Genomic DNA, 14,503 nt, shown 5'->3' on the forward strand with positions numbered 1-14,503 from the left:
CCATTTTTTTTAAGGGTTCGGGTGTAACTTTGAACAGTTACTAAACGAACAGTTGTAAGCAGGGGCGGGGCTGCTGGGGGTTCGCAGGGGTTCAGGAGAGACCCCAGCTAAGATTCTGCACAGTTTTGACCCCGCCCACCCCACCCCTCTCCTCCCGGTAATCCCCATGCGGCCTGTTTTGGAGGCAGGGAAGTGCAGGGTGCACATGGCGGGCTTGGGAAAGGCAAAAAATGGGATTCCTGGAAGTTCGGGAAGGCCAGAAATGGGCCCATTTCTGGCTTCTAGAGAGCCTCTGGAGCCTCTGGAGCCTGGGGAGACAGTTTTCTAGCTTCCAGAGAGCCTCCAGAGACTGGGGAGGACATTTTCATGCTCCCAGAGGCCTGAGGGAAGCCTCCGGAGCCCGGGGACAGTGAAAAACAGGCTTCCAGAAGTTCGGGAAGGCCGGAAATTGGCCCGTTTCCAGCTTCCAGAGAGCCTCCAGAGCCCGGGAGGACATTTTCACCCTCTCTCTTCTATTCTACTCTACACTCTACTCATATTCTACTCTCTTCTCCTCTTGTTTTCTACCCTCCTCTCTCCTCTATTCTACTTTCCTCTATTCCTATTCTCCTCTCCTCCTATTCCTACTTTACTCACCTATTCTATTCTACTCTACTCTCTATTCTACTCTACACTCTACTCCTATTCTACTCTCCTCTCCTCTATTCTATTCTCCTCTATTCCTATTCTACTGTACACTCTCCTCCTATTCTACTTTACTCGATTCCTATTCTATTCTACTCTCTTCTATTCTACTCTACACTCTACTCTACTCCTATTCTACTCTCACCTCTATTCTCCTCTCCTCTATTCTCTACTCTCCTCTATTCCTATTCTCTATTCCACTCTATTCTATTCTACACTCTCCTCTCTCCTATTCTACTTGATTCCTAGTCAACTCTCTCTCTATTCTATTCTACTCTACACTCTACTTTTATTCTATTCTTTACTCTATTCCTAGTCTATTCTACTCTCCTCTCCTCTATTCTCCTCTCCTCTATTCCTATTCTCCTCTACTCCACTCTATTCCTATTCTCTATTCCACTCTATTCTATTCTACACTCTCCTCTCCTCCTATTCTACTCGATTCCTATTCAACTCTATTCTACTCTACACTCTACTCTACTTTTATTCTACTCTACTCTTTATTCCTAGTCTATTCTACTCTCCTCTCCACTATTGCATTCTAATTCTAATTCTATTCTAGTTCTATTCCATTCCGTTCTATTCCTCGTGTTTCTCAACGCAGCCCCAAACCAGTCAATTTACTCCAGCAGCAAAATGTGATTTAGCTGCCGATGGAATCCAAACATTCCATCACGGTTGTCAAGTAGAGCTTGTTATCTTCCTCCTTTCGTGGTGCCACAAAGGCTGCCAGCTTTCTCCTGAGTGGAGGCGTTTGGCTTCCCTAAGCAGATTCTCCTCTGGAGGAAATTTCTTTCTCAAGGTTTTGCGCAAAAGGAGCACGAGGAAATCTCAGGCAGAGGTCAGGCGCCTGGGCTGCTCAGAGCACGTTGTTGATGAGTGGGGGAATTTTATCTCCCCCTCTAGCACGGAGGCTGGAGATACACAACCATCGGTTGACATTTTTTTAAAAAAAAACAACAACACCTCACGTTATAGCAAAAGCACTTAGACAGATATACCACTTTGTGGTGGTTTCCAACTCTCTCTGAGCGCTTTACAGAGTCATCTTCCTGCCCCTAAACAATCGGGCCCCTCATTTTAGTGACTTCAGAAAGGCGGAAGGCTGAGTCAACCTTGAGCCAGTCAGAATCGAACTGTTGGCAGAATCAGCCTAAAAACACTGCATTCTAACACGCTGCCAACATGGCAGAATAGAACGGGATGGGACGGGATAGAATATAATAAGAATTAAAGGATGGAACAGAATAGGAACTAATAGAATAGGAGAATAAAGAATAGAATATTGGGATTAAGAATAGAATAGAACAATAGAGTTGGAAGGGACTTTGGAGGTCTTCTAGTCCAACCCCCTGCTCAGGCAGGAAAGATAGATAAATAGATAGATGATAGATAGATGGATAGATAGGAGATGGAGAGACAGAGACCAATGGAGATAGCTAGATAGCTGATAGATATACAGACAGATGTACATAGCAATAGCTCGTAGACGCATACACTGCCTTGCAGTGTTTTTACACCCCCTCTGTGCAGTTTACAGAGTCAGCTTCTTGCCCCCACCCCCCCAACAATCTGGGTCTTCATTTTACCGACTTTGGAAGGATGGAAGCCTGAGTCAACCTTGACCAAGTCAGGATCGAACTGCTGGCAATGGGCAGAGTCAGGCTCCAATACTGCGTTCTAACACGGTGCCACCATGGCAGGATAGAACGGGATGGGATAGAATAGGAATTAACGAATAGAATAGAATAGAATAGAATAGAATAGAATAGAATAGAATAGAATAGAATAGAATAGAATATTGGAATGAAGAATAGAACAGAACGGAACAGAATAGCAGAGTTGGAAGGGACCTTGAGGTCTTCTAGCCCAACTGCCTGCTCTGGCAGGAAAGATAGATACGTAGATGATAAATAGAAAGAATAGAGATGGAAAGATAGATACTGATGGAGAGATAGCTAATTATATAGCTAGCTATCTGACTAGCTAATAGATAGCTAGATAGCTTATAGATATACAGACATACATACATAGCAATAGCGCTTATATACCACTTTACAGTGCTTTTATAGCCCACTCTAAGCGGTTTACAGAGTCAGCCTCTCGCCACCAACAATCTGGGTCCTTGTTTTACCCACCTCGGAAGGATGGTAAACCTTGAACTGATCAGAATTGAACTGTTGGTGGTTGGCAGAGTCGGCCTGCAATCCTGCATTGTAACCATGGTGCCACCACACCCCTTTATGTACAGGGAATCCTCAATGGACGTCCACAGCGGAGCCCAAAATTTCTGTTGATGAGCAAGGCCGCTTGTCAGTGTTCCAGAAAACCTTCACTGCAACCAATAACTCTGAGACAACCATCGTCTCAAAGTTTCCTTTTATCAGAGTAGTAAACTGGCACATCTGGGAAATCTTGAATTTGAAAGTTCCAGGTTTCCCTCCAATAAGTAAAAAAAAGTACAAATCTACCCCCTGCGCCTCTCATTGCACCACATGCCCCAATCCCCATCCGGCCCAACTTGAGACGTCCTCTCACTCAGGTGCAGAAACAACGTGACCTTGACTTAGAAAAAGAATGCTATTGTGTCTAACCACATACACTCCAAGAATTTCCCTCCTCCCATTTTCCCAGGCTCAAGAACATGGCAGAAAGAAACATCCCTTGTGTCATTTTCTTTGTTAGATATTGAGCACAAAACGTATTTAAGGGATCCTGTATAGAAATCTTTAGTTTATTCATAGAAATCTTTAATTTATTCCAAAGCTCTGACTGGGTTTTTAAATCATCCTCTTTATTGAAGAATACCATAATTTAGGTCACTTTAATTCAAGTACAATATGCACTTTGCCATAACACAGATTTATTCAGTATAAAGATTAGGGCGCTGGTGCTTCAACTCTTGATTAGCAGCTCATTTGGATTATTCTGAATTAATCTTCCACGCTGAACAGTCAGTTCAGTCAACGGAAATCTTTTTTTCTTAGGAGCTGGAAAGCATGGTGGAGGTGAAAATTTGCTGCAAAATTTGTGGGATTTCCTTGGTATCCATGGCGATAAAAGAACGACCAGCCGGTAATGTCCTTTGCAATCTAAAGATCAGAAGAAGAAATAAAATAAAATTTACTGCTGTGGATTTTCATCGCGTTCAATCTAACGAAGACTTTTTCACTAAAAATCCATCACTCAAGAAAAAAAATCTTAAAATAAAATAAAATGATGAGGACGAGGAAGAGCCTTCGGTGCAGATCCAAAACAACTGGAGCACCACTTAAACACCATCAGTGGCATTGACAAATTTGCTACCAGTCAATTGCAGAAGGCAGCTTTATTTAGCATAGCTTCCATCCTGCGGCGATATCCGTAACACCATCAAACATCCAGATTTGCCTGTCCCAGGTCCTTGGGAAGGACTCGATAGGTAGCCAAACCCAGTCTGAACATCTGACCGTGCCATGAATAATAATAATAACAACAACAATCTTTTTAAATGTTCAGTTGACTGAGTTTCATGTTTAATGAATAAAAGAGATAATAATAGCAACAATAACAGCAACAATAATAAAAAAAACAACTTCTGGATCATAAAATGAAGAGGCTGAATTGAGAACAGGCCTTAGGGGAAACATATTTTCTAGAGATTTGTATCCGTATCGCAAGACGCATGAGTAGCACTGAAACCACAATTCCACAACCCTTTTCTTTAATGCATACGCATCTGTTAAGAAACGGAGCATGTTACGTGTTGTGCGATGAGCTTAAGAACCAAAGGATGAGAAAAAGATTTTTAAGGATCTTTATGCTGGTTTGCAAAATGACATCTGACTCAGCTTTTCTTGGGCGTGGGAGCGGTTTCTTTGGAAGGTAGAAAAGATATTCGAATTATTTTACTTTATTTACTCTAACCGCTCCTGAGCTGAGCAGACCACTGTGGGTTCGCAAATTTGAGCTTGGCTCAGGGTAGTGAATCATTATTTGAAACCGAACCTGACTCTACCTTACGTCATCTGGATTTTCTTATGACTCATGCCCAAAGAAGCAATTTTGTCTTTGAAGCTAGTGCTAATTTATTTATTTTTGCTGTGATCAGCATCCTTGTTATAAACGAGCATGGAAAAATGCTTCTCCTGTCCTACTTAGAATCATAGGGCTGAAGGAGACTTTGGAGGTCTTATAGTCCAACCCCCTGCTCAAGCAGGTCTCCCTGTGCCAGTGGTGGCTAACCTTTTTGGACTCCCGCGCCAGCACCCATAAGGCAATGCGCGCAGGGCTCCCCCATGCCCCCTGTGCATGCGTGTGCGATCCCGCCATCGCCCCCTTATCTACACTGTGCTTCCCAGCTGATTTTCGGCCCATTTGAGGCCTTTTTCGACCTCCCAGAGGCTTGAGGGAAGCCTCTGCAGCCTCTGCAGGCCGAAAAACAGGCCCGTTTGATCACTTCCTGTATTTCCAGAAATACCAGAAATGACGAAACCGGCCTATTTTTCCGGCCCCCAAAGGCCGCAGATGTTTTCCTCAAGCCTCTGGGAGGCCGAAAATCAGCTGCCAGGTGCGCACATGTGCAGTGAGGTAAGTTCGCCTGGCGCTCGCGTTGGCGCTCGCGTGCCCGCACAAATGGGTCTGCGTGCCACCTGTGGCAGTCGTGCCATAGATTCGTCATCACGGCCCTATGCCATTTCAGACAAATGGTTGTCTAATCTCTTCTTGAAAACCTCACAACTTCTGAAGGCAAACTATTCAGAATAACAGAAGGAATCTTGGAGGTCTTCTAGTCCAGCCCCCTACTCAAGCAGGAAAACCTATACCATTCCAGACAATTGGCTGTCCCGTCTGTTCTTAAGAGCCTCCAGTGATGAAGCAACTCACAAATTCTGAAGGCAAACTATTCAGAATAACAAGAGTTGGGGCCTTGGAGGTCTTCTAGTCCAACCCTCTCTTCAAGCCGGAGAACCTATACCTATTCACAGGCACAGGGGCTGTCCAGTCTTTTAAAAGCCTGCAGTGATGAAGCACCCACAACTTCTGTAGGCAAACTATTCAGAATAACAGAATAACAGAAAGGACCTTAGAGGTCTTCTAGTCCAACTCCTGCTCAAGCAGGAGGCTCCATGCCATTTCAGACAAGTGGCTCTTCTTAAAAGCCTCCAGTGATGGAAGACCCACAATTTCTGCAGGCAAAACTTTTCCACTGGTTAATTGTCCTCACTGTTAGGAAGTTACTCCTTAATTCCAGGTTGCTTCTCTCCTCGATGAGTTTCCATCCATTGTTTCTTGTCCTGCCTTCTGGTGCTTTGGAAAATAATTTGACCCCCTTCTTTTTGTGGCAGCCCCTGAGATATTGAAACACTGCTACTGTGTCCTCCTCAAGTCCTTCTTTTCTCTAGACTAGCCAAACCCAAATCCTGCAACCGTTCTTCGTATATTTTAGTCATTTTAATCCTCTTAGTTACTAGAAAGCTGCTATCGTTATCACCACTTATCCTTCTCTTCGTTCGTCTAGAAACACCTAGTTCCTCATTGAACACCTGTACACCTGGGAGAGGAACAAGACACTGGCATCTCCCCAGCTCATCCTATTCTACGTAGATATTGGCTCTCAGGAATGGTGTCAAGCCCGATATTGACATATGCGTAGCCATTTTATTTAGCCTTAGTATATATTCCTTTTCTTTCTCTTTGCTGGGTATGGAGGGGCCGGGGGGTTTGCCACATTCCTAAGGTGGGAGGAGTGGAGATAGAGAGAGTTGTTTAGGCTAAGTGGTTCTCCTTCCCGTGGGAACGAAAGCTGACCCTGCTGAGACTTGGAGGTGGAGGATTAATGACACCAGGCCACGTTGATTTACTTCTATTGAGGAATGTGCCTTTTGGGTTCTGTTTCTAATTTCCAATATAATGTGGTGTAATTCCGGGTCGTGTCAGATCCAGAATTACCACAGACTTTGCCAATTTGACTTACCACAGATCCAGAATTACCACAGACTTTGCCAATCCTTTCCTAAATAAAGGAATTTGTTTTGGAAGACGGACTTTTTGGTCTTTTCTTTTTAAACAGGTTTCATCACCTGGAAACCTGACGAATGGGATTTGTGTAGATTTGTCTAAAAATCCCACCAGCTACCCGTCGATTCCTCGCCAGCTTCGGGCAGGGTGTCTCTCCAGCTTACCTGTCCGCTTGATCCCCCAAGGAGCCAATGAATATGGCGAAAGCGTTGACTTTGGGGTCGATCGTCAAGGCCTGCGCGAACCTTGCGGGCGGAATGCCGTACCGCTCCAGGTTGGCGTCGCTTAAGACGATGACGAAATATTCGTCGGCGTCGTCTTTGGCGATCTCCCGAACGGCGTGCTCGGTTCCTTCCAGGGTGTGATCTCCGCTCATGCAGAACTGAGCGTGGGCGTGCATGACCTGGTGGGACAGTAAATCAGGACACCTCACAAAAAAAGATCATAATAATCCTGGGTTGTATAAACAGAAGCATAGAATCGAGATCAGGTGAAGTATCCGTCCTGCTTTATAAGGACTGATGACAGCACCTGGAATACTACAAGCAATTTTGGTCACCGTTCTACAAAAGAGATGTTGAGACTTTGGGGAAAAAAATCAGAGGAAAGCAACGAGGATGATTAAAGGCCTGGAGGATAAAAGACATGAAGAAGGGTCGCAGGATTTGGGTTTGGTTAGTCTAGAGAAAAGAAGAATTAAGGGTGACACGACTGGTTCTGCATCCCAACAGGACGGACACGGACTTCAGAGGGTAATTAGGACTGCAGAAAAAGCACAGTGGCTACCAACCTGCCTTCCATGGAGGACCTGCATGCTGCACGAGTCAAAAAGAGGGCTGTGAAAATATCTACGGACCCCTCACATCCCGGATATAAACTGTTTCAACTCCTTCCCTCAAAACGATGCTGTAGAGCCCTGCACACCAGAACAACTAGACACAAGGACAGTTTTCCCCTGAATGCCATCCCTCTGCTAAACAACTGACTCTCACAACACTGTCGAACTATTTACAAAGTCTGCACTACTATTACTATTAATCTTCTCATCGCTCCTTATCACCCATCCCCTTCCACTTGGGACTGAATAATGGTAATTTTGTTGGTTGTATCCTTACGATTTAAATTGACTGTTTCCTAGTATGACTTGATTGCTTATTTGTACCCTGTGACTATTATTAAGTGTTGTACCTGATGATTCTTGACTCTTGACAAATGTATCTTCTCTTTTTATGTACTCTGAGAGTATTTCACCAATACAAATTCCTTGTGTGTCCAATCACACTTGGCCAATAAAGCTATTCTATTCTATTCTATTCTATTCTATTCTATTCTATTCTATTCTATTCTATTCTATTCTATTCTTCTAGTCTATTCTTATTCTATTCCATTCTTCCATTCCATTCCATAATTTTTATTCTATTCTATTCTATTCTATTCTATTCTATTCTATTCTATTCTATTCTATTCTATTCTATTATTTTATTCTAGTCTATTCTTATTCTATTCCATTCTTCCATTCCATTCCATAATTTCTATTCTATTCTATTCTATTCTATTCTATTCTATTCTATTCTATTCTATTCTATTCTATTCTATTCCATTCCATTCCATATTCTATTCCATTCCATAATTCTATTCTATTCTATTCTATTCTATTCTATTCTATTCTATTCTATTCTATTCTTCTAGTCTAGTCTATTCTTATTCCATTCCATTCCATTCCATTCCATTCCATTCCATTCCATTCCATTCCATTCCATTCCATTCCATTCCATAATTTCTATTCTATTCCATTTTCTATTCTACTCTACTCTACTCTACTCTACTCTACTCTACAGCAGTCTTTCAGTATTTGAGGGGCTGCCCCAGAGAGGGAGGGATCCATCTATTTTCCGAAGCAACAGAAGAGAAGGCACGAAACAACGGATGGAAACTAACCAAGGAGAGAAGCAACCTGGAACGAAGGAGAAACTTCCTAACAGTGAGGACAATTAACCAGTGGAACAGCCTGCCTCTAGAAGTTATGGGTGTGTCATCACTGGAGGCTTTTAAGAAGAGCCTAGACAGTCACATGTCTAAAATGGGATCGGTTCTCCTGACTGAGCAGGAGGCTGGACTAGAAGACCTCCAAGGTTCAGTTCAGTTCCAAATGACGTGCTGAGGAAAGGAAGAATACTCTGTGCGATCGGACACCCTTCAAAACCAAGCCCGCAGGGAACCCTCGACTTACGAGCGTTCATTTAGTGACCGTTCGTAGTTACACCGGCCCTGAAGAAAAAAAAAGGACCCACAGCTATTTTGCATGCTGACCGCTGCAGCATCCCCACGGTTGTGGAATCAAGATTCAGATGCTGACTTGTACTTACGATGATTGCGGTGTCGTGTGAGTGTGTGCGTGTGCGCGTGTGATGTGATTCGTTTTTGCGACCTTCCGACAAGCAACGGGAGAAGCCGGATTCACTGACCGACGGTGTGATGCATTTAATTACAATCGTTCCGTTAAAAACTGTGAGAACAGAAGGTCGTAAAAAGTGGGCAGTACTGGACAGATGTCTCACTTAGCGGTGTAACTCTGGGGCTCAACTGCCGTCATAAGTCGAGGACCACCTGTACCCCAGCTGAGGTAAAGCTCTCCCTTCTTGAAGAGATCGTGACCAGAACTGTATGACAACCTGCTCAGGGTATTAAGGCTTTCATATTTATTTATGCTTACGAGGGAGCTTAATCCAAGGATTAAGGCGGCATTATCTCTGCTCCAGAGGGAATTAGGTCAAAGTAAGAAGCCGAGGAGGAAAGCGGGATCCAAGAGCCTGATGTGGAGGGGACGGGGCTATTTTGGCCTCCGTGGGAAAAAGAAAGAAAAAACGGCCGGTTAATCGACTTCGCAGATAAGATTACAACACAATATCACCCCCAAAGGGGCTTTTCACTCCCTTCTTTTTTTTCCTTCTTTGAAAATGTTTCTCCTCATCCAAGAAATTTCTTGGGTTTTAACTCAAGTGCCTCGGATGGGAGCTTTCAAAGGAAAAGTCAAGAAAGTCAAGTTGCCTTTTGAAAAAAAAAAAAAGAATAGAACAGAAAAGAATCTTGAGAATAGAATCTTTATTGGGAATAGAATAGAATCCTTATTGAGAATAGAATAGAATCTTTACTGGGAATAGAATAGAATAGAATCTTTCTTGGGAATAGAATAGAATAGAATAGAATCTTTATTGAGAATAGAATAGAATCTTTCTTGGGAATAGAATAGAATCTTTCTTGGGAATAGAATAGAATAGAATCTTTCTTGAGAATAGAATAGAATAGAATAGAATCTTTCTTGAGAATAGAATAGAATAGAATCTTTCTTGAGAATAGAATAGAATAGAATAGAATCTTTCTTGAGAATAGAATAGAATAGAATAGAATCTTTCTTGAGAATAGAATAGAATCTTTCTGGAGAATAGAATCTTTCTTGGGAATAGAATAGAATCTTTACTGAAAATAGAATAGAATCTTTATTGAGAATAGAATAGAATCTTTATTGAGAATAGAATAGAATAGAATAGAAATCTTTATTGAGAATAGAATAGAATAGAATCTTTCTTGAGAATAGAATAGAATCTTTATTGGGAATAGAATAGAATATTGAGAATAGAATAGAATGCAGAATGGAATAGAATAGAATAAAGAGAGTTGGAAGGGACCTTAGAGGTCTTCTAGTCCGACCCCCCCCCCCTGCTCAGACAGGAAACCCTACCCCATTTTAGACAAATGGTTGTCCAATCTCTTCATCAAAACCTCCACTGATGGAGCCCTCACAGCTTCTGAAGGCAAATTGTTCCACTGATTCATTGTTCTAACTATCAGGAAAATTCTCTTATTTCTAGGTTGCTTCTCTCCTTGATTAGTTTCCACCCGTTGCTTCTTGTCCTGCCCTCTCAGGTGCTTTGGAGAATAGCTTGTCTCCCTCTTCTTTGGGGCAGCCCCTGAGATATCGGAAGATGCTATCATGTCACCCCCGGTCCTTCTTTTCATCCAACTAGACGTACCCAATTCCAGCAACCCTGGAATTCTTCCCTCTCCTGGAATTGGAGCAATAAGAAATCTGTTAACATATTTCATGAAATTAGCAAAAACAGTTACCTTTAGAATCTCTAGTCTTTGCTTATTGTCCTTTGGCACGTTGTCGTTGGGAACCAGGGCGATGTTGAATCCGTCTCCCGAGTGGCCGAGGATGTTGTACTGCGTGGGGAAAAGATTTCAGCTAAGATCTCAAAGCCGCATCTTCAAGTCACGAAAAGATCCAAGGTTCAACTTTTGCAGCCTGGGTTTCTCTACCAATCCACCATCACCTTTGATTCTTGTGATGGGGAAAATCTCTTTGCTAGCATGCCAAATGACATCCGGGTAAATCCTCGGCTTACAACTGTTCATTTAGTGACCGAGCTTACGACAGCAGTGAAAACAAAAAGGGACTTAAGACTGTTTTTCATCCTTACGGCTGTAGCCGCATTCCCCACCCCCCGGTCACGTGATCAAAATTCAGAGGCTTGGCAACTGACTCATACTTATGACAGTTGCAGCGACCCCTTTTGTGACTTTCTGATGAACAAAGTCGACGGGAAAAGCTGGATTTGCTTAACAACTGGGTTGCTAACTTAACGACTGCAGTGTTTCACTTAACAAAGGTGGTGTTGTGGTCCACCCTTGGCCAGAGGAGATGGTATCAGATTCAGACAGTGAGGAGGTTGGGGAGGAACGTGGGCCAGTCCCAGAGTTTGGGGAAGGCTCGGATGAGGGCTCTGCGTCGGAGGCAGAGATGGGGCCAGGGCTGTCTGACAGTTATCAGCTGCCTTCAGAGTTGGAGATCATTGAGGAAGAAGAACAGCTGGAGCCTGTTCCCAGTGTGCGCATGCACAGAGCTGCCAGAGGAAGGGAACAGATAAGGAACAAGGGTCGACTTAGGAGTAAAGGCACAGGTGGAAGGGAAATGGCTCCTCCCATAGGGAATAAAAGAGGAGCGAAAGCGGAGTGGGCTTTTACAGGAGACAGTTCATTTGGGTTCCTGCATTCTTGCCAAGTATTGTCTTCTACCGTGTGGCGTTTGAAAGATATCGGCCTGGCAACTCTCCAAACCTGATAAAGGTCTGTAATCGTGAAATATCTTGAAAGACTGTTGGCGGGACTTTGCTGGAGAGGAATTCACTGTAAATGAAATAAAAGGGGTTTATCAGGACAAGGAGTCAGCTTCGTGCTGTTGGGGAAGCCTCAGTCAGAACATGTGGCCAGAAAAGTTGTAAAATTGGGACAAAACTCAGTGAACAACTGCCTGGCTTGGCAACAGAAATTTTGGCCTCGATAGGTGTCATAATTCGAGGACTACTTGTATTAAGTTTACTAAAAAGTGTTAACGCTTAAGACACCAGTCTGTTCATCCAATATCTGATCAGTTTTGAGACTTGGTGAGATCTGGGACGAAGGAAGCCAACTCTTTTCCCCTAAGCAACTTATGGACCCATGACAGGTTCGAATCTGGCTCCCTCTTGAGGGTCACCTTAAATTTCTGCTCATAGTTCTCGAAGGCTTCCATAACCATGCAAACAGCTTCCATGGATCGCTCCAGCCGTCGGTCCACGCCGTTGAAGCGGTACATGCTGCCGGAGACATCCACCACCAGGGAGAGCCGCTTGCATTTCTGTTGAGGGCTTCCGAGCTTCAGAGGAGTAGAGGAAATAGATGACAAATTTAAGAAATCCCATGTCAACCGCTGCCAAGGCCTACAGTTCCAGAAGTGACGTCTATGGACCCGTCTGTTCCTCAACACATGCGGACTTCAACTCCCAGAATTCCCCAGCCGAGACCCAGAGGTCTAGAAGCAACATCTATGGACCCCTCTGGTTAGAGTGGTGGACTTCAACTCCCAGAATTCCCCAGCTGAGACCCAGAGGTCTAGAAGCAACATCTATGGACCCCTCTGGTTAGAGTGGTGGACTTCAACTCCCAGAATTCCCCAGCCGAGACCCAGAGGTCTAGAAGCAACATCTATGGACCCCTCTGGTTAGAGTGGTGGACTTCAACTCCCAGAATTCCCCAGCCCAGATGTCTAGAAGCAACGTTCTATGGAGCCATCTGCCTCAGAGTCGTGTTTCCTCTCTCATGTAATTTCTTAATGTAAGAAATTACATGTTAACTGGTGCCAAGGCCTACAATTCCAGAAGCGACGTCTATGGACCCGTCTGTTTCTCAACACATGCGGACTTCAACTCCCAGAATTCCCCAGCCGAGACCCAGATGTCTAGAAGCAACATCTATGGAACCAACTGATATAGAACCATGTTTCTCCACTTCAGAAATGTGGACTTCAACTCCCAGAATTCCCAGCCCAAATGTCCAGAAGCAACGCCTAATGGGCCATCTTATCAGAGTGATGTTTCTCAACTTAATACGTGTGGACTTCAACTCCCAGAATTCCCCAGATGTCTAGAAATAACATTTATGGACCGATTTGGTTAGAGTGGAGTTTCTCCACTTAAGACATGTGGACTTCAACTCCCAGAATTCCCCAGCCGAGACCCAGAGGTCTAGAAGCAACATTTATGTAACCATCTGGATAGAGTGGTGGACTTCAACTCCCAGAATTCCCCGGCCCAGATGTCTAGAAGCAATGTCTATGGAGCCATCTGATCAGAGTGGTGTTTCCTCTCTGAAGATGTGTGGATTTCCAGAATTCCCGAGCCGAGACCCAGAGGTCAGCAACATCTATGGAACCATCTGATATAAACCATGTTTCTCAACTTAAGAGGTATGGACTTCAACTCCCAGAATTCCCCAGCCAACATGGGCTGAAGTTGAAGTCCACATGTCTTAAAGTAGCCAATCCTGGATTAAAAACCCCAAACCCATCACATATATCACCAACCCTGATTAGACCTGCATCAAACCTCAGGTGCACACAACCAGGGATAGAAATGCAATCCATGTTGTGTTACCCATGTCGCTAAGAAACCATGAAAACAAACTATTATAGACATCAGGATTTACGCCGTAATATGTCAGTTTACCATCTCGGTCTACTGGAGCTTAGCTGGGGAAATTTCCAGGAATTATTCATGATTATGCTGGAGAAAACCATCAGCTGTGACTCTACAATTACAAGCAGTGTGCTCTAGTTAAGCATGAACCCAGAGGAAACTTTGAGAAGAGGTTAATTTTCCCAGAGATGTGACTTTCTTCAGTTAAATCATACACACAGACTAGTCCAGGGGTCTTCAAACCTTGGCAAGTGTAAGACATGTGGACTTCAACTCCCAGAATTCCTGAGCTAACATGGCTGGTGGAGGAATTCTGGGAGTTGAAGTCCACAAGTCTTCAAACTGTCAAGTTTGAAGGCCCCTGGACTAGAGAAATAACTGGTTGACAAGCTGGCTTATAACATTTAACTTACTTGTGGGTCAAGTTCTCCGCGTCGCTTATAGATGGATTTTTCCCCGGTCAGACTATCGATTATCTTGGCATCATCCAATTCTCCCACTGTTTGATGTCTTAACCACTGCCTTTCCTTCCCTTTGGCCTGCAGAGGAAGAAAATATCATAATCACCTTTAAGCCTGCCTTCTAATTTTTGTAAATGGTGTATTTTCACAGAATGGGTGTCATGCACTTGTTAGAGTCAGACTCTGAGGGAGAGGAGGAACAGCCGACAGGGAGTAGAGGTGTGGCTCTGGAAGTTGTGGAGGAGGCTGGGGAAGGGCAGAGGCCGGCTGGGCAGTCAGAGGAAGAACCAGGCCCATCCCCTCTTCATCCTAGGACATGCAGGGAGGAACGGAGAAGGAAACAAC

The 14,503-nt window shown here is 43.9% G+C and overlaps 1 protein-coding gene across 2 annotated transcripts in view; it reads right to left on the reverse strand.

The window, feature by feature from the left end:
- Window positions 1–3,399: 3,399 nt before the first annotated feature.
- VWA8 (von Willebrand factor A domain containing 8) overlaps window positions 3,400–14,503 on the reverse strand; it is a 105,798-nt gene continuing 94,694 nt past the window's right edge. For both annotated transcript variants that reach the window (XM_087938043.1, XM_087938042.1), the window contains exons 41-45: window positions 14,111–14,236; window positions 12,221–12,379; window positions 10,810–10,908; window positions 6,849–7,087; window positions 3,400–3,776 (exon numbers count right to left, since the gene is read on the reverse strand). In XM_087938043.1, the coding sequence (XP_087794169.1) occupies window positions 3,668–3,776; window positions 6,849–7,087; window positions 10,810–10,908; window positions 12,221–12,379; window positions 14,111–14,236 (732 nt within the window). In that variant the 3' untranslated portion in view covers window positions 3,400–3,667. The remainder of the gene's footprint in view (window positions 3,777–6,848; window positions 7,088–10,809; window positions 10,909–12,220; window positions 12,380–14,110; window positions 14,237–14,503) is intronic.

The sequence above is a fragment of the Pseudonaja textilis genome, chromosome 8, assembly GCF_049901715.1.
Source record: "Pseudonaja textilis isolate UNSWEBS1 chromosome 8, rPseTex1.2, whole genome shotgun sequence".
Classification (NCBI taxonomy): Eukaryota; Metazoa; Chordata; class Lepidosauria; order Squamata; family Elapidae; genus Pseudonaja; species Pseudonaja textilis.